General features: G+C 52.8%; 1 protein-coding gene across 2 annotated transcripts in view; it reads right to left on the reverse strand.

Moving 5' to 3' along the window:
• LOC149854565 (tyrosine-protein phosphatase non-receptor type 11-like) overlaps positions 1-20,206 on the reverse strand; it is a 77,407-nt gene that overhangs the window by 6,377 nt on the left and 50,824 nt on the right. For both annotated transcript variants that reach the window (XM_090024270.1, XM_090024271.1), the window contains exons 3-11: positions 9,737-9,931; positions 6,545-6,737; positions 6,261-6,380; positions 5,476-5,589; positions 5,053-5,149; positions 4,418-4,497; positions 3,435-3,590; positions 1,290-1,421; positions 362-516 (exon numbers count right to left, since the gene is read on the reverse strand). In XM_090024270.1, coding sequence (XP_089880396.1) covers positions 362-516; positions 1,290-1,421; positions 3,435-3,590; positions 4,418-4,497; positions 5,053-5,149; positions 5,476-5,589; positions 6,261-6,380; positions 6,545-6,737; positions 9,737-9,931 — 1,242 coding nt within the window. The remainder of the gene's footprint in view (positions 1-361; positions 517-1,289; positions 1,422-3,434; positions 3,591-4,417; positions 4,498-5,052; positions 5,150-5,475; positions 5,590-6,260; positions 6,381-6,544; positions 6,738-9,736; positions 9,932-20,206) is intronic.

Here is a 20,206-nt window from a genome sequence, read left to right on the forward strand (position 1 = left end):
GGCTCATCAAGGCTGACATCTGTAACACCCGCCATAAAAACAAGAGTTTTCCAAAGCAGAGCCCTTTAGAGAGGCATCATAGGCTCATCTGAGCATTCAACTAGGAGCCAGGAGCTCCTGAGTGCTGGACCTAGCTCTAATACTCGTGCTAGGCCTCAGTTTGCCCATCCATTAAAGTCATATAGGAGGGTTACATATTTAGCACTATGCTCCGGGAAGCAGGAAGCTTATTGCAAGGCCTGAAGAAGCAGCTTAATGTAGTTTACCTCCACTGACCACAAGCTGCTCATATGTGCAACAACCACCAGCCCCATCTTGACTGGGGAGAAACAAGAGGAAGCCAAGGCTCTCGGGCACGTACCTGCAGTGCACGATGATCGGGCCGGTGTCTGGAATGCTTCGCTGTGCTCGGTTCACTTGGTCCAGAAAGCTGAGAACCCCCCCTGGCTCATTGGGCACGCCGTGGTCCGGCCAGCTGAAGTATTGGTAATGCTTGACCAGGCGGGGATGTTCATGCTGCAGGGAGGAGAGCCTTGGTGAGAACTCACTGCATGCTACAGGCTCACACTGAAGGCACCTGGGCTCCTTTCAGCAATTCTTCTGTCTGGATGGTCTTATAGGGGACTTACCTGTCCTCTATCCCCCCCAAAAGAGTCTGGAAACCCACTCTCTATTCAGATGGAAAGCAAACATCTTCATTTCTCTGCTGCAGAGCCCCCATTCTGCTCAGTTTTCTGTGGTTTCCCCAGAGCCATGTGTCCTATGCTGTCCATAATTTTCCTTTCTGTACCTATATTCTCACTGGGACACCATGCCCCACCACACAGGCTGCCAGTTAGACCTTCCCAGCTGGCTGATGCCCGCTGATCTGAGGCCAGAGTTTGGCTTAGGGACATGTTGTGTCCTTTTACACAGCAAAGCAGGCAAACGAGAAGGCACCGATGCATGCAAGGCTGGGTTCAAGGAGGCTGTTCCTCCCAATGTTAAATGCTCCCGATGCTCGTGACTTCACCAGGACTCTATGCAAAGCCAAATCGTGAGAAGTGTTCCCCACCATGGCAGCAGCTCTGGAAGCCTGCAGTGAGCCAGTGCCCAGCAGGCTCTAAAAAGCCAATTAATGCCAGAGCTGTCATCATTGGGGTGATTCCATAAAATAAGATGAAATATTTATATACTAGCAGCACACAGCCCCAAGGGGACAAGGTGGCTCCCTCCCATGCTCTACCCAAGGCAAGCCCAGCAGTGGTCCCTGCCAGCCTGGCAAGTAGGATGGCCCTGAGGCATCTCACCCTGTCTGTCCGTGAGATCTCCAGCTCCCGGAGGTAGTAGCCTTGGGCTTCACGTTCGCTCACATTTTGCACACAGATGTGGCCGTACTCTTTGGTGCAGTTCTTGTCCGGCCAGTAACGGTAGCATTTATTCTGGGGGGGACACAAAGGAACTGGGGTCATTATTCAGGACTGGTGAGGTGGCTGGAAACCCAATGACACCCGGCTGTACTGCTGAGTGTTAAGGACACCACTTCTAACACAGCACCCCCAAGCAGGTTGTGGGTAGCGAGGCCTGAATGAAAGAGCCCTCGTCCTTCTGGACGTGCTCAGATCCCTCCTCTCAGTCATGGAGTGCAGGCAGCTCGGCTTCCGCTAACAAGAAACTAAGCAGCACGCGGGGTGGGGTTGTATTTCCACTTCTGTGCATCTGAACAGAGAATAATGGAAGCCCGTGCTGGGGAAGAACGGCACTTTACTCTGCGGGTCTCTTGGCTCCGGTGAGGATCCCGGTGTGGGGATGCACCACTCAGCCACATGAAACCTGCATGGGTTTCAGACTATGACTCTGCATCTCAGTTGGTAAGTATTTGCCACGTCGAAAAGGAGGTTGAAAGCTGCCCAAAGTCATACAGTAGCAGAGTGAGAAAGTGAACCCAGGCGTTCTGCTCCCGCTTCCCCAGCTTTAAGCATCACCCTAATCTCTTCAGTAGAAAGTCTCATCGGCCAAAGTCCAGTGGGAACGGCCATGCCTTTGCAGGAGGGTAAATAATCCAGAGCATTATCTGGGTGGAACTGCTGGCTCCTAGCAGGGCTCCCGCACAAGGCCTTCATCCCAGTGTAGAAACATGGTATAGAGAGAGAGAGAGACCACATCCAGATGGAGCACTGCTAGTGCAAACTAGACCTCGGTCACCTCTCATCAGTGGCAGCAATCTGCTAAATAGCTCTTTTGGTAATCTACCATATTACTTTATCCCTCCACCTTTGTCTGCATTATGGAAATGTATGTAGGTGAATCTCAGCCAGGTTGTATAACCATAGCTCATCCCTCATCCAGCTGCCTGCAACCCACCACCCTACACATGCTCTCTGGGTTTGTTGGATGAAATGCAAAGTTTCCCTTCTCTTTCCCATCTGTACAGTGCCTGGATCATGAGGGCTGGCCATAAATATTTATGGTATGGCATTGGCTGGGAAGAGCAGAACATCATGCTTCTTTCACGAGCAGTGCAATGGAGAGACAATGACATGCAAAGCAGGTAGGGAGAGAGGCCAGTGCCTCTCTCAATGCATTGGTGCTGGCAAAAATGATATTGGAGTGTTTTTCCTTGGTCGAGGCTGGAGCAGCATCCCGCCTTCTCGATCCTAGGGAATTCTCTTCCCTACAAAGCAAAAGAATTCGGCTTCCCTGGTGGAGTTCAATTGCACAAGGGAGAACTGTGATATTTCAGCAGTATTATGGGCAAGTAGATGCAGCTGCCATACAGGGCAACGCAGGCAAGTTAACAACCTTTGCACTGTTTGCCCTTCAAGTTCTTAGTGATTGCTCAGGCTCCCAAAAAGCCAATAGTAATTAGACCAGATCATTTACAGCAACAGGGCTTTGTTACCTGCCACTGCAGGCGACCTCTGAGAGAGGCTGAATGCCTATGAGGAAACGATCCCTGTATTTGCTTTGACAGCAGCGATGCAAGAGTGTAGGAGATGCCGACCAAGTTCAGGGTCTAGGGCAGTGGGCTGATGCAGAGCCCTTTAAATTTGAGAGCACTGGGTTCATGCCAAGGCTGAAATCTGAGTCTTCTCCCCAAGCAGAATTTGTCACAATTGGCTGCAGCTGCTTAGGGCTCCAGACAGGCACGGGCTGGGTAAGTTTGGGGTGCGTGCTGCACCCCAAGGACAAGATAGAGGTGCCTTGATGGAGGTGTGGGTGTCTGCTGTGCAGTGCGAGGGTTTATCTTTCCCAGCAGCTCCACACCTGCCTTCCGCAGCCCTTAGCTCGTGCTTTGCTCGCACTGCACCACTATCCGGTCCCCGTCACAAGGTGCCAAGTCTGTGCATCACCCCGAAGGGTCTGGTGAAGGAGAGTAATGGGAAAGCGCTTGTGGGGCCCGTGGTTTCATGTATGAGAACAGCACCTCCGGCTAACGAGCTGGTGACACTCACCCTGCCTCGCTCCACTTCCTTAGTCGTCATGACAATGACGTGGGTATTCTCCTGGTACACCATGGCCCAGAAGTCGTTCACTGTGGTCTGCAGGCAGCCCTGGGTGGCGATGTACACCTTGCAGTGCTCCGAGTTCCTTCCGTCTTCGAGAATGCTCTATGGAGAGGGCAGCGATGAAAATACGGGTATGACTGCTGACTGCTCGGGGCTTCGCTATAGCAGTTCTTGGGCAGACAGGAGCGGGGGTCCCAAAGGAGGCAGCAACCTGAAGGGTTCAAGCCCTTCCAAAGGCTTCTGCCCCCTGATGCTGCAGAACGCCTTCTACACAGCAATCTGGAATCATTCACCCTCCGAATACCTGATGCTTAGTCTCAAACGTGACTCCCTCCCTAGCAGGTCTGTGGTGGGTCTGGTTGCAGTTTGCTCTCCAGCAAGCTAAGACTACGAGGCTGTCTAGAGGGGTCTGGTTGAACCAGAGCAGAAAGCGAGCGATCGCATCGCTCTGCAAAGGCTGGGTGCGTACATGCCTGAGTGGCTCCACTAGGCTTCATATTAGTTTCAGCTCACAGGTGACAATGAGTTTGATCTTGCAGGCAGCCTCTGGAAAGAGCGAGCCTGCTCAATGCAATCGGCTCGGGGAGGAGGGATTTCGCTGGAAGAGCTGTGTGGGGTCAGGCAGGACAGGGCGACTGCTAGAAGCAGCCCAGCCATCGAGCAGCCTGAGTGCCAGCAATTTAAAACCGAGCCAAGTGCTCCTGCTCCCCCCGTCAGTCACCCTACTCCTCCCCGTGGCCGTCTCCTAGAGTGACTGCGCCATGGCCACTGTGTCTCCTCTGAGCAATGGGACAAAGTGCTGCAGGTCCTATTCTGAAGGCACCATTTCCCCACGTGATGTCTCCCCACCTGCCACAGGCACAGCTGCTGCAGGCTGAGGGAGCCCCACTTAATCCTAAGACACCACCCCTTTCGTCCTCCACACTCACCTTGATGTAGTTGGCGTTGATGTAGTCAGACCCTGGCACACTCTCATCCACCTCTCGGAGTGCCACCCGCGTGGTATCAACTGGATGAGAAGAGATACCACGTTGAAGGGGTCGCCCCAGCCATATGCACATGAACATGACTGCTCCACGTCGGGACACGGGCATTCACCTGCAGGGGCTCCCAGCACTGGGCATGAGAGCTCTGCTGAGCAGGTCAGCACATGACCAGCTGCATATTTTAGGGCTTGGGCTACTTTCTGCTTGGGGGATGCCGAGGCCGAAACTTCCCACCTCTCTAGTGATGCTCAACAGGAGGCTCTTCCACCCGGCCTGGGATATGCCACAAACCCCATAATTTAGGCCAAGACACCACGGTGAGGAGCAGCATCCTATAACCTGAGATGGACAGATCCAGGTCTCCTGTGTAGGGTGCTTTAGCTCTGGTTTCATGCAATTTCCTCCCCGCTCCCAAATTCAATACGGCTTTTGCCCAATTCCTAAGCAGATGATTCACTGGGGAACATCCCGTAGGTTCGAGCCTCTCCCAGCACCACAGCACAGTCCCGGCCACTGAAGGTGAATCGAGCCCTGGAAAGTTGTGGAGGACAGAGAAATGACAGCCAGCGTCTCCTTACAGGGCAGGATGTTCTTGTAGCGGTTCTTGGCTTTGTTCTCCAGGCGCTGTCCTTCCTTCCTGGGGTACAGGAGCTTGCACTCCTGCTGCTGCAGCATCTGGGGAGAAGGGGACACACGAATGGGCAGTGACATGGAAACACCGGTGCCCCCACATGCCACCAAGGGAAGGGGGAGGGAGAAGGTACCAGGAGGGAGCTCCCTGAGACACAGCCTCAGGATATACAGGATAAGTTAGGGCCCCAATGGGTTGCTCAAACAGCCTTCACAGTGGAAGAAGTTCCAGTGGCAGGACACTTCAAACCTCAGCGGAGAGGAGGGGAATTGGGAGGGAAAACCCTTGGGTGGGGAAAAAACTAGGGTAGGCTGCAAGAGCAAGCAAGAGCCCTGCTTCATGGACGGGGAGAGGAGACGAGCTCCGGTACCTCAAACTCCTCCCAAAACCCTTGCTTGGCCTTCTCGCTGTGATCTGCCATTTTGTTCAGCTCCTTCACTCTGTTTTCGATGTTGGCCGCATTGATGCGCGTGGCGTTAAACGGCTGAAAGGCAAGAGGGTGCAGAGCGGGGGAAGGCGTGTCAAAGCAGGGAGGGAGGCGGAAATGCCTGCCTCTCCCACGAGGGTCCCCATGTTTTAAAGCAAGATCCTCCGTCCTTAAAGCTTTGGATTGACCCTGCAGTTACCATGCTGGCTTGGCTGCCTTTGGATGGGGTAATGGCTACTGGAACTAAATCCTTGATTACTGGATCTTAACACTGGAGACTGTGCTATTGCAGGTTTAAAGAAATAAGCCCAGGTTAGGTCAGTGATTCTCAGCCAAGGTGCCGGGACATGCTTTGAAGGGTGCTGGAGGAAACGAGGAGATAAGCAGACAAGGGCAGGTTCAGGTTCTCCCTGCCTGACCGCTCCCCTGCTCCCACTGCCCGGCCCCTCTGCAAGGCTGTCAGCATTGTAATTAATAAGTAAGTTTTTGACATAGGGTGCTGCTCAATTCACAAAAGCTATGGACAGGTGCTTTGAGTCTAACAAGGGGTGCCTAAAAAGGTTGGGAACCACTGGGCTAGGTCAAGAAATGCCTATAGGCCAGGTGAGAGAGACACGAAGCTATGCTGCGTCTGCGCAGCAATCGCTGGGGCAATGCTTGTTCATACAGCAAGCTGCAGATAGAGGTGGTTCGTGCGCGCCGAGCCTGTGGCGTGCCGGGCTGGGCACCTGTTTCAGATGAACCACAGCTCCGGATTTCTCCACCATGGGGTTTTTCTTGTAGTGCTCCACCAGGTCCGTGAGCGTGTCGAACCTCTCGCCTCCTCCGACGTCGTACTTCCCATCCAGCTGTGGGAGGAAGCGGGTGATGGTCAGGGGGATCACCCTGGGGCTGATTCAGCTCCTCTTGAAGTGGGCTAGGCTCTCCCCACCCGGCTCTCATGGGAGCTGGATGGGGCAAGCAAGGAGCACCTGGTTTTCCCCTTCTTAAGAGGAAGCCTGGGGTTTCCCACCTGGTAGCGGATCATCACGTGAGTCACTCGAGGCTTCCGGTCGCCCGTCTCCATCTTCTCTTCGTTGGTCAGCACCGATAAGACAAAGTCTCCTGGTTTGCTCTGGCTTTCCCGTACCAGAAAGCTCCCTGGCTTGCCTTTCTCAGTCAAGAGCTTCTCTGCCTCCTTGCCCGTCAGGTGTCCGTGGTACCACCTAGAGAACAGGGAGGGAGGTCAGGGTGGTGGGGGCAGGTTCGCAGACGCAGCAGCCCTCAGAGGACAGCCAAGCGTCTGATTTCCCCTCCCCTCTATGGTGCAATGGTGACTCAGTTGCTACTAAAACATTTCCTCTGCTCGCTGGAAACCAGGCCAAAATCTCACCCAGCTTCTGCCAGTCAAACATGAGACCTGGAGCAGGGAGAACGGAGATGAGAAGAGTTAAGAGGTGTCACCCACTCTGCCCAAACCCAGAAACAAGCCTCTTGGGCAAAGTGAGGAGGCCACATTTGTAGACCTGAACCGCCTGCATGTCCTTGGCAGTCACGGGACGTGGTCTGCAGAGTCCCATCCTCACTACACATTTGGGGGAGCAATGCCCCAGTTGCATTTCTCCATCAGTGCTTCATCAGATGTTAGGGCTTGCTTTGTTCCTCTGGGCTAAGGTGAAATAGCAGTCGCAGCCTCAAAACACACAGCACTTCAATAGCCTAGTCCATCCCCCACCTTGGGAATCAGACTCCACTTAAGTTGCAGGTGAAATCATTTCGGCAGAACTCATTAGGGAAGCTCTGTATTTAAAGCCAAGTGCCGAGCTAGCAGTCCGCAGCCAGGGAAAGCGCACACCTGGAGGAAGGAGGGCAGGAGCGCGGTGCATTGCTTGCGCTGTACGGAGGTGTGCGAGCCTGCGCGGCGCCAGCCCCGCTGCTCTGTCCGGCCCAGGAAACACCCCTCTGGATCCGACGGGCGCAAATAACTGCTGTGGCTTCTGGTTCCCGCTGCGCTGAGAGTTGGGAATGACAGCTAAGCCCCGTCGGCTTTGAGACGCTGCAATCAATCCGGTGCCTGGAGGGCCGGTGTGAGCTTCTCGCTGTTCCGCGCCGTCTCCAGTAGATGGCAGCTGCAATATGCTCCGGGCTGCGGGTAGGCAAGATTTAATTAAAGGAGAGATGGTGCCGAAATGGCACTTTCATCTGTGGAACCTCCGGCTCTATACCCAGGTGCCTGTTAGGTTACCTAGTAAATGAGAAGTGTCGCTGAGAAGTAACTCAGTTCCTCCCAGCTGCTACTTCTCCATCACAGCCACTGAGCTCTGCTGCCTTTGTTCCTGGACTACAGCTTTAGTTACTGCACGTGAACTCGAGCTTTGAGAGCGGGCAGCTGGGACAACGGCATTGCAAAGAGGACGGATGGCCTCCGGAGTTGATGTTCTGGCCTGGGGATTAAGAGAGCGGGCTGGAACGCCCCGTGTGCCCCGGACCCACTCGCTTCATCTTCCTCCGCATCGGGTGTCCGTCTGGGAAGTGGGAAAGAGAGCGTACAGCCTCCCAGCCTGGAGGTATGTCTGCCCGGCAGTCAGCGAGACACCTGGACTAGCTTTCCTGGGGCCGGCTCAGGAACTGGCAGTCACATTGCACAGCTGCAGACCTCCGGGTGGCCGATCCAGCCTGTAAGAGAGGTGGGCTCTGCAACCCAAGCCGAGCTCCATGCTGCCATAGCTTGATTGTGACTGGTACCCAGCACCTGTTAGACTGTAGACCCACCAGGGCTGGTGTCCATATCACAGCCAGGGCAACGAGGCCCCTCCAGTCTGCTGTATCAACACTGAGAGTAGCTTCCCCTCTATCTGGGGCATTTCCTCCTTGTGCTAGGTTAGCAGTTTTGGGCGAATGCCTTGTGGGCCCCTCTTGGACAAGGCTGCCTCCTGGCCTGCAAGCCAAGCTGCCAGGAATTCAGAGAGCTCAAAATAATCTTCCTGGGACGATGCAACAGCATCACGTCATGTCTCGGCTGCTCTGTCCCAGAGGACGGAGTTTGCAGAGGGGCGGCGTGCGAGGCCACGTCTTCTAGGCGGCCTGCCCTGGGAGATGCTTGAAAAGCAAATGGCTTCGTGCGCGCTGCAGATGGGATCCGGGCTGCGTGTCTGCATGGATTTTGTTACCAGGGGAAGTGATGGAACGACGGTGCTCGGGGAGAGCGGGCTGGGTACTTCACGTCGCCCTCGGCACTGCTCTGCGTCCCTCCTACCAGTGTCTGCTAGAGTCTTCATGCCGCTCGTCCGGTCCAAGACACGCTCCATGCCCCCGTGATGCTGTCCCTCAATCCTGACCCCTGGCTAAGCTCCCCGCACACAGCCCTGCCCCCCGTATGCTGAGCTCTGGCCCCCCCGCTTTCCTAACACCACAGGGATGACCGATTTGATTAGGCGCTGGCACGGAGCAGAAACCTTTCCCAGCCAGAGTGGAAATCAATGGGCGGGGTGGTTCCACTTTTCCAGGGTTTTGGCTGGCATGAACTACTGATGCTTTTCACACTGCAAGCTGGAATATGCAAATAAACCTTCCTAGCACATGAGCTGAAGGGACTTCCCTGCCCCTGGGCTGGGGCGGCTCACATGATCGGGTGGAGGGAGCAGCTCTGCTCCATTTCAGGAAGTGAGACTGCAGCACCGACTGACTGTAGCTGCTAAAGTTAGAGTCACTAGGATCCTTCCGGGGCATCTCTGCCTGCCTGCCCATGCCTTCGCCTTTCCAGTCCAGGCTTGTCAGCTTCCTGCGGGCATGTGATGCTGGGGAAGTCCAGGAGGTAGAAATCTGACCGCAAGGCCCCAGGGGTGGGAGAGTCACCAGCAGGGACTTGGGGAAGCAACTGGAGGCCATAGGAGATGAGTTAAAATTACTCCAGTCGGTTAAAGAGATCCTCGCTATGGGCGGCTGCTAATTTGGAGCTCAGCACCCTTGCAAGCAGGTGGCAGGGGACCCCGCACCCTCCGATGTTGCTACGCAGGAAAGAAACCAGGCTGGCTGGGACAGGGGAGGGACAGTCAGATGCCAATAACGAGTTGTGTGACCCACACGTGCCCGACTTCAGGCTTTGTCTCAAACCTGGCACAAGTCTGACCCCAGGCACTGAGCAAGCCTCGACAGGGCAACGGATGGAGATCTGCCCTTGCAAGCGCCTGCGTGGGATCGTGTAGATGTGAGGCTATGAGCTCACCTCTCCGAGGTGGGGTCCTGGCAGTTCAGAGGGTACTTGAGCTCGATGACGTTGCTGTTCTTCTCCCGCAGCAGCCCTTGCTGCTCCGTGTAGTACTGCACCAGCTCCGCGAGCGTGGCAAACTTCTCCCCTCCATACAGGTCGTAGTAGTCGCCGGTATTTTGGATCTTAATGTGCGTCACCTCGTCGTTCCGCCTGGCGTGGGGGGTGAAGGAAGAGGGTAAAACACTGTAAGCATCAAAGCTCAGGACCTGGAGACTTCAATGCCCCACCACCCTGCCACAATTCAGACCTAATACAAGCAACAATAAGGACGCTTAGCTCCTGGTGGGCACTTTCCACAGACCCAGCCCTTTCACCTCCCAAAAACATTTTACTGCCTTCTCCTTTGCACTCGCAGCTAATTCTGCTGGCTAGTCAGAAACCCTTGATCGCCAGCGAGATCTAGATATGCAGCCCCCTCCGTTCTTCTGCCCTGGGCAGCACCTAGTTGAATTGTGCGACAGGCTAGCTCAGAGGGTCTCAACTTTTTCACTCTTGAGGCACCCCTCAACAGACTCAAGGCACTCCTTGATGGACTTGAAGCACCCCTCAGCAAATGCCAGCTCCTAATTTTCTCTTGTTTTTTTTGACTAGAGCAAAATAAAAGAGTGACTCTTCTGTTGCAGAAGAACTCGGAAAGACAGCAACGGGTCTGGATGTTTTTAGCAGTATGGATCCCTCTTTGAAAACTCTGGGTTTGTCTCGTGAATCGTGTTTGTACACCTAACAGCACTGACACCGCGACACCCTTGAAAGGATCTCAAGGCACCCTGGTTGAGAATCACTGATGTAGGTCATTGTGATGATAACTACCTCTGTTTTGCAGATGGGGGAAACAAAGGCACGAGAAAAGAGGTGTGTTGCCCAGATTCATACCCCCAGCAACACTGGCAGATCCAAACATACCCTGCCCCTTGCCCTCCTCTTGATTTACAGCACCGAAAGAGTTAATGGCTTTTGCTCTGCTCCTGGGCCTCATAAGTGTGCGTGCATGCATGTGTGTGTTATCAGCTTGTTCCAAGAGCCCCTCAGCCCTCATAAAACCCAGCCTGCTCCTTCAGAAGCCCTCGCTAACCTTTCTGAGAGGCAGGCTAATTGCATTTTAAATGCACTTAGCAGCCTCCCTGCTGAGCTCAGGCGCAGTGGCTGGAAGCCCATCGCTTGATGGACGAGCTGGGCTGGAAAGATTTTAAAAATCCAGTAGAGAAAGAGAAGCTCACCAGCATGGTGTGGCTCCCAGCCCACTCCATTTGTTGCCAAAGCAACCACTACAGCGAGATGGAGCAGCCTGGGGAGCTATGAGGGATGGCGGAAGAGCCACTGGCCTCAGATGGGACAGGCTGCAATGTGCAATGCAACCCAGGCACGAAGCTCATTGAAGCCAGTGGCAGGGTTGCCTCCCATAAGCTACTCCCAAAACAGTGCGAGTGTGGGCGCATGGGCTTATACCACAGGTCTATACCCAAAGTGATTCAAACTTGCACCAGCCTGAGCTCAGGTTTGCACTTTTGACAATCTGGTTTCATTATAGGTGCAGACAGAAGTACAGCTCCCCAGTGTAATTCATAGCGCTTTGCAGGAAGCACTATGAGTTGCAGCGATCCCCTGGACCTAACAGAAACTGCTGTTGGGTTCATGGTATTGGGGGACTCAGCTGCAATGTGGAGTGGGCGCAGGGCTGCAGCTGCTTTCCCCTCCTCTTCCAGCCCCAGTTCTGTCTTCCAAATGGGAGTGGGGGGAGGGAACAGAGGGAGTTTGGTCTAGGTTTTTTTTAGCTAACTCTGGAGGGTGGGACAGCTGGATTGGAGCCCCCCAACCTTGGAGGGGGCTCCAACCCACCCACCTCACCCTCCAGTGCCAGCTGATAAAACCCCAGACTAAACTCCCTTCCCAGTCTGAAGGCGGCACCAGGAGCAGGGCAGAGCTGTGCCAGCCCACTGCTGCTCCCAGCGCCTGCAGGCAGATGGTAATGAAGGCGCTCTGTTTTGGAGCATCTTCATCTGAACCCTCATGCAATGTGCATGCGTGTGTTTGGTCACGGCTGTAGAACACTTTCCAGTGGCTAAATCAAGCAAAAATGATCACTTCTGTCTGCACCTAATATTTAGCCCCGCTTCACTCTAGACTGGCCCTTGGAGTAGCAGGTAGTGGTTCCCAGGGAAGGAGAAAGCACTTATCAGATATTCCTCTCCAGCCAGCTGTAGAGTTCAGTACGGGATGCAAGCAAAACATCGGTCTGCGTTGCTATGAACCTCGGCAAGCATGCATGGGATGCCCCACCAGCGAAATGGAGCCAGCACCGATGAAGCCACATGGGCTTACCCCAGCTCACTGTCCACGCCTGGCCTGTCAACCTTTTTACACCCTAGAATTTATCCCTTCATCTGTGCTCCTGCCTCTTCATCACTGAAGCACTGGCAGCCCAATCACTTGGGCATCCCAAGACCATGAGGTCAAAAGGGAGGCTAGTGACATCACAGCAGCAGCACGTATTAAATGGGGACATTGGATTTAATTGTTCCGAGCAAGAGAAAGGGAATAAAAGTGGAGGTCAAAACAAATGGCTTTTGCAAGAGAGCATCTCTTCTCCTTCAGGCATGCTTCTGCAGAGCAAGCCCCTTCTGAGCACAGAGCTGCACCCGCCAATTATTTAGCATCAGCAAAGCTTTTGAAGCAGCAGCAGCAGAGGCGTTCGAAGCGCTGTCACTGTTTCTGATCCCTCAGCGACCCGCAGCAAAATCCCAGCTCCCAGGAACACGGCAGCACCCACGCGTTCCCCTTCAACTCCGCCTCCTCCACCGTATGTCAGCCTCCCCGCTGTGGGGCCAGACCTCTGCCTCGGGTAAACTGCTGTAAGCTCACAATGAATGTAGCACTGGGCTCATTTACTCCAGGTAGCGAGAGCTGGCTGCTTGCATTCTGCCTTGCCCGAGACAGAAATGTGATGCGCTTTAAGGATTGGGAGGCTCCTCCCTAGCTTGCTCCTGCGGCCGTATGGCTGAGTGCGGGCAAAACTTGGGGGCGTCCGAACCCCAAGCCGCCGGGCTTCGGCCTGCATGTAGGATGCCTGCCAAAAGGCTTTGGAAATATCTGAAACCCCAGGTGGGGGTGGAGGATGTTTGCTGTTTGTAGGGCCACTTATGGTGCTGGACTGACTCACAGATTTGGACTTGATTTTGCTGATTTGGCTTGGAACATGCAAAATTTATTTAAAAAAAAAAAAAAGCATGTGATGAGAAGTTTATGCTAGATGCTCTGTGTGTGTGTGTGTGTGTGTGTGTGTGTGTGTGTATAGCAGGGGCAGGCAAATATTTGGGGCGGAGGGCCGCTTACTGAGTTTTGGCAAGCCATCGAGGGACACAACAGGCAGCCAGGGGCAGATAAATATTAATTCCCTAAATATTTTAGGGGCCCCACTGGCTGGACAGAATGGCCTGGCAGGCCGCATCCAGCCCACGGGCTGCATTTTTCCTGCTCCTGATCTATATCTATCTATCTATCTCGAGATTGATCCGTCTGTCTATCTATCTAGAGAGAGCTATCTAGAGATTTTTCTCTCTCTCTCTCTTTTTCTGTGCGTGTGTGTGTATGTGTATATGTATATTTCCACACAAACCCCCCCCAAAAAGGTGCGTACCTGGCAGGGGAGATGTTATCTTCTTGGCCTTAAATGACACAAGTGCTGTTAGACGGTGAAGGCCTGTCCTTTGCACTGCGGGTAGGTTGACCCCTTCGAGGGTCTACCAATACCTCCGAATGCAAGGATCTTGGCTACACAAATTATGGCAATGGGGGATTGCTTTCAGGCTTTCCCTCTAGCTTGTGTCTTTGCCCTTTTGGCTAGGGGCAAGTGAAACTAGGGAGGCATCTGAACTCCAAGGCTTCCAGGCGTAGGCCTTGCACGCTGGGTGCCTGCCATGGATTTGGGAGCATCTGAAGCCCCAGGCTGAAGTCTGGGAGGGGGGATACTTGCTGGTGGTGATGCCACAAGAGTTGAATGACTGGGCTCTCCTCGGTCAAAATTGGTACTGATTTGGCCCTTAAATGAAATTTTATTTAAAAAAAAAAGGAAAAAAAAAAAGGGGGGGGTGCATTGCTATTAGCTCGCTAGCCCTGCTCCAGTTGAGCTGGTGGCAAAGTCCTCTATGCAGAATTAGGCCATGGCTAAGACAATTTGATGCATAGGGTGGATTTTCAGTATTGCATTTCTGCTCCAGCAATAGGAGGAACCACGTCCTTGAGGAGGAGGGCTGCTGGCACTCTAGGTGCAGAGCACGGGACGCCCAGTGAGTCTGAGAGCAGCGTGCATCTCTGGGACTGCGCAGGGAAGGCAACTCACTGTGCCTTTTGGGACACTGTCGGCTACCCAGAACCGGGGCTGCGTTCGGTGTCACCGCTGTCACGGACTCTGCCACATCCACATGTGTTTGGGTCTCTCTAATCACCACAGGTAGAGATTTAATCAACCTGTGGCTGTGCAGAAGAGATGCTGCATCACTGAAGAGCTTTGCCAATGGGGCATAAAGGAACTCCATGATGCCCCAGCACAGACTGTCCTGCGTGCTTCCTTCTGTCCTAGCTTATGGTGTGTAGGATGTTTCTGAACCCCCCTAATTCAATGTCCTATGTTACTGTGGAGCCAGCTATTTTGGTACGAGGAGGGACAAGTGGCATCCATAGTTGTGCCACATACTCTGTGTGTTCCCTGATTTTTGAAGCTAAGCAATCCTGAGATGCAAAATATGTATCTGGATAATGAGCATAGTTGTCCTCCAGCTCAGCTGATGGGGATAATGTGGACTGGATTGAACTTTCTGCTTGCCACTAATAGGCTACAAAGACAGAAACTTTTAAGTCCTGGCTGGAACAAGGTCACACCCATTTATACAGCTGCTAAATCTGCCGTGATACTAGCCCTCTGAGTCCTATTCGGGCTGTACTGTAAACGGGGCTGGAGGTGGCTCAGACCTGGAGGCATCGAGAGAAGAGAAGCTAGCGACGAAACTCTGATGCAGGCCCAGGCTCAGATGGCAAGCCCTCTCCTTCCAGCAGGGAAGACCCTTCAAATGCAAGTTCAGATGTTTAGGTGCACTGTTGTGGCTGTGGGAATAGGGCCAGGTGTTTCAAGAGAGCTCAGGACCTGGTTTCCAGATAGCCGCACAGCTGACACCTGGATTTTCAAGAGAGGTGGAAAGTCTTTCAGTGGTCTCTCCCTGACTTCTGGGGGCTCTGAGCCCTCATCAGACACAGTGAGCATGACCCCACGCAGAAAACTGTTCCCTCCTGTGAAGGGGGCAACGTGGATAAGGGTGGCATTGGCCCTTATCCACGGCTGTGCAAAGAAAGCCTGTGCATTTGTAACGGCACTGAAAGGAGATGGCTAGGCTGCTCTTCCCAGTGCTACAGCCTTGCCGTGTAGAAGCAACCATAGCCTTTTTGTCTTAAGTAGGCCAGCGGCATGGCTGTCCCCATTGCAGTTGGTTGATGAAGCTCTCCAGCTGCTCCGTGCCAGCGGCGGGACGTGAGGACCCTTTGTTCTGGGCAGAAGGGCACCAGCTGGAAACCGCGTCTTCTCCATTTGCCTGGGCTCTGAAAAGATCCCTTCATTGGCAGCTCCCCCCATGCCCCAGCCCCATTTAAAAACCTACAAAGCCTCAGTTGACTGAAATCCTCCCCCCACATCCGAAGGCTGCTGGGGCTTCATGGATGAAAAGGGAAAATGGACAATCGGGGCTATTTATCCCAGCAGCCCTCGAGGTCACGCCTATCATGAAGGATATTGAGTGATGCTTTTGTTTAAGAGCCTTGCTCCGCAGCTCCAAGCTGGGGAGCAGAATTTGGGTGGATTTGAACCTCCCTGCCCGGTGCCTCGCTGGATAGGAGACGGCGCACGACCCAGACGTGTACGGAGTTGCAGCTGCATCTGACTCTGGCATTGTCCCTGGTGGCCGAATCGCCTGGACACTGCTCAAGCACATGCAGATGGAGTCAGCCATCAGTCAGCATCCGCCGCGGAGCCAGGAGACGCCTGCCGCACGCCGCATGACACTCCTTTCATTATAGGACGATGATGCCTGAAAGCTTCTGCAGAGATAAGGGCTGGGCTATGCTAGGCACCGCACAAATGTGAAGACTGTCCCTGACCTGATGAGTTTACAACTTCCATAGCAAGACGAATAAAAGGCAAGAGAGATTTTGTGTTCAGACCCCCCCCCTCTGCCCTCCTCCTCCATTTTACAGCCAGGGAATAGTGGTGTATTGAGATTTAATGAGCTGCGAAAGGTCACGTAAGAAATGAGCATGGCAAAAAGTCAGGGTTTGGGCAGGTGTCTCCTGATACCCACCCAGTGCTCACCACAAGGCCATCCTCCCTGTCACGGCAGCTTCATGACCCACCCGCCGAATGCAGCGCTCAGAGCCACGGGGATGCAGAGACCTCCTGGGTAACTTGGATGCTGTATAGCCAGCATTGTTTGGATATATAAGAGCTCAGCCTGATTCCACTTGCCCCAAAATGACCCGCATGCACCTATTTTTGGATGACTGAGAACACTAGGTATTTATGTTCAACTTTTAGATTTCCCTGAGTACCACGGGAGATATGATCTCCACGGTGTGTGTAGACTGGCTCTTGAGAACAGAGCTATCAGCTCCTGTAGATCGCTCTCATTAAGTTCCCAAGCTGGCTTCGAGACCGTCTCTGAATCTCCCGCTTTTCTGAAGAGCTTAAGTTCCTTGAATCCTCGGGTGCATGGACTTCCAGCTCATTCTTCTCTGCAGCGCAAAGTATTGAACAGCAAAGAGCAGGAGGATGCTGAAACAGAGCCGCTTTTGGCGCCGAAGGCAGAAGAACGAGTTTACAAGTCGCAGCCTGAGCGGCGGCTGGCTCTGCAACTCAGAATCTTTTCTGGTCAAATGTTTCTCCTGGCAGAGTCAACTGCAGAGACAGGCTAGCACTTATCTCACAGTGTGTGACCCCACTTGCCAAAACTGCAAAAGTCACCAAAATGGTGTCTATGCAAAACAGGAAGAGCCTCCCACGTATTTGAGAAACTTGGTTGAGCCTTTGGTTTCTGGATGCTCTGCAAAAAGCTGCTCTGCCCTCAAGTCAAGTTGGAGGTGGCTAAATGGCACTCTTGCATTTTGAGAGGCACGTCCAACGGCATGGATAGAGGAGTTGCATGGTTCAGGGAAGGGCTTCAGTGCCTTTATCCCAGTGGGTTAGGGTGCAAGATGACCAGAAGTCAACCCCTACCTGACATCTCAGAGGCCAGTGCGATTATCTCAATCCTGTTCCTCATTACACAAGTGTCTGCAGCACAGCAGTCACTTCAGCAGTGAAGGCAGCAGTCAAATGGATGTGGAGACTGAATTTGTGCCTCCCCAAGTTAGGCTGGCAGTCCACGGAGCCAGTGTGGCTGCTGTACCTACTTATTTACCTAGAAAATGCCTTCGGTCTCTCCTGTGGAGGAGGTGGCCTTGGCACTGGGCTCATTTAGGAGGGGACCTTTTTGTTCCTATGTTGATTTTTAACAGGGCCAATTTGCAACATTGCATTGATTCAGGCAATTGAGAGAGCTGGGCACTGAGGGGACATTCTTGAAAGCCTCTCCCCTACTTTAGATGGGTGCCCAGACCCCAAACTCATACCCCAGATGCCCCCCAGCCACGCTGAGCGAGCGCCGCCAAACACCATGGCTTGCACAGTGGACTGAACACCATCTCCTCCTTGCATAAAGCAGTGAAGGGTTTCATGCAACAGCCGGACGACTTGCTTGTGTGTTGTAGTCACAAGAGGAGCATTCATGACATGGAAGCAGATGGCTCCTTCGGAGCCATTTCAAGGGTGAGGGTGGGTAGTGGCTTGCAAGGAGTTACCCAACACTTGCACTTCCAGGACTGGGGAGATGCGAGTGCTCGGTGCCACCTGAAACCACCCAGGCACGGTGCACAACAAGGGGTCGGTGCATCTTCCTCCTCTCGTGGGGCACCATGGAGTGCTCCAACCGGCAGGAGACCCATTTCCTTCTCCTTGGGAGCTCCCCTGGTACGTTGCACAAAAGCAAAGGGACTTCTGGAAAGGTTCCTGGACGTTGCCAGATCCCACATGCCCCACCCAGGACGCTCTCGGGGACTGCTAAGGGAATCGGCAGTGCATTATCAGGCTCCATAGATACATTAATGAGCAGAGAGGTGCATTAGGGAGCTGGGAAGGTGCACAGAGATCAAGGACATCAAGACAATTAATGAGGTCATCATTTGGCAGCAGTCTCCCTGCTGGGCTTCTGCTGTGCATGTTCCTTTCTGCTCTGATGAAAGCTTTCCAAACAGAGCAAGCTCCCTCCCGACTGGTCCCGAAGCAACGCTCACTTCCTGCCCTTTATTAGCTGAATCTGATTTGGAAAGGGCAGCGTGCATCTGTCTCATCCTAGACCCAAAGGCGGCTCCCTCCATGTAAACTACAGCTTTGAGCTGAACTTGCACAGCAAGAAGCAGTCACCAATGTAAGTGCTGGTAGGACAATCTCCGGTGGCAAAAATGTCTTTGGTTTCAGTTCAGTTACCTCCGAGAATGATTGCCGTTTACAAGACAAGGATCCGATCTGTACTTCTTGTCAGGCAAGAAACCCATCACTGATGAGAAGACTATTCGTATGATTAAGGCACTTGGCTGGAACTCAGAGACCTGGTTTCTATTCCCAGCACTGCCACAGGCTCTCTGCGTGACCCTGGCCAAGCCACTTACTCTGTATCTCGGTTCCCAAGCTGTAAAACAGAGAATGTGTGCTTTGTCTGCAGACTGTAAACTCTGACGCTGGGCCTCTCTTTTACCCGGTGCGTGTACAGCCTGATTGAGCCCGAGATCCGACCTCTTTTTGTGCTCTTATAATAAAACACAAGAACAAATACAGCTTTTCCAAAACTTCTCTTCCCAGACATTTCTTTCCTCCGCACACCTACATCTCATACAAACAGCATCTTATCCAGAAGGGTCTGATTCGTAATGTGTGATTTGCTCTGTGGGTATTATATTGAATTTGGAGTCCTGTGGTTCTAGATTTCCCCCAAGTATCAGATGGGCAGTATTTTTACAGAGAACATTTTGCTAAAAACAAGGGAAAGAAAAGCCCAAACCAAGTGAACACACACACACACATACACAAACACACACACCCCCCACACCCCACACCCCCCATGTACAGATAACAATAAGAACTTTCTACAGAAGTGTTAACGGAGACAATGTTATAGGAGAGAGCACCACTTGAACAAGATTTAATACTCAGAAGCATTTTGTGTTGCCTCCAGCCAGCTAAGATAAGATCTGGCCTCATAAAAAAAAAGTGACCCATTTACCAAGATAATAGTGGCTCTATTAGATGGTTTTAACTGTTTTGGCATTTGTATGACTGTACAGCCCAAGGCCAATGGCATCTTAGGAAACTTTCAACATATAGTTTCCCCTACTTCAAATTATTTACACAGAAGAGGCTGGATCTGGAAGCGGATGCTCGCTACTCTCGGAGGTGAGTCTAAATATTTGGATGCTTCACAAAGCCGTAAGCACAGAGCAGACACGCACTCCAGCTCCTACGTGGTATCAGAGAAGGCCTAACACAGCAGAGTACCCACTTCTTGCCTCTGTCTAGCCCGCTTCTTCCAATTAACCTTTCTTGTCATCACAGCATCCTCTTTATTAGAGGTCGGCTCTGTTAAGAACCACTAACCGAGCTGCGGATCAATAATGCAACTAGCCTCACGTCCTTTGAGCAGACTGAAAAAGACCAACAAAAAAAGCGAGTTGTGACTAAGCCTAGAGAGAAAATGGGGTGAACTTTGCAATATTTTTGGAACTGGTTCCTATCAAACTGCAATATGCAAATGAATGCGGCGTGCATCACCGAGGCGATGGCTGACTTCGTTATCTCCACTGTCACCATCCTGCCACCCAGAACGTTTTCCAGCCTTGTCCTTCTAGACGCACTCAGTTTTCCCAGCCCATTAAAGTCCAGGTAACAATAGGTCCCAGGCACCTTCATTTCTACTGGATGGTGTATGTCTTCTTTAAATAAAACAAAAGATTGCCAATTCCCTGGGAAGAGAACCAGAAGTTGCACGTGAGCCAGTTCCTGATCAAGCAGTTTTCGGTACTAACTGACCCCTTGGCAGCCCTCGTTACTCTGGCAAAACCTATATCCCCTGATGGAGAGCAGGACCCTGTTGTGCTCAGCACCGTAGAGAACCAGAATGGGGATAGCTCATGAGTTGTGGGGGGCTTTTCTCTCTCCCTTCGTTACAGCATCGCTTCTTCAGCTGATGCTGCCAGGCCCATTTCCTTTCTGCCCCAAATTGTTAGCGAGCTGATGTAATGCATTAATACGCGGATCTTAATAAAGGGCACATAGGATGAGATGGGAACAATCGATGC

This window comes from Crocodylus siamensis, chromosome 12 (genome assembly GCF_052110815.1).
Source record: "Crocodylus siamensis isolate JL-2025a chromosome 12, ASM5211081v1, whole genome shotgun sequence".
Lineage (NCBI taxonomy): Eukaryota > Metazoa > Chordata > Crocodylia > Crocodylidae > Crocodylus > Crocodylus siamensis.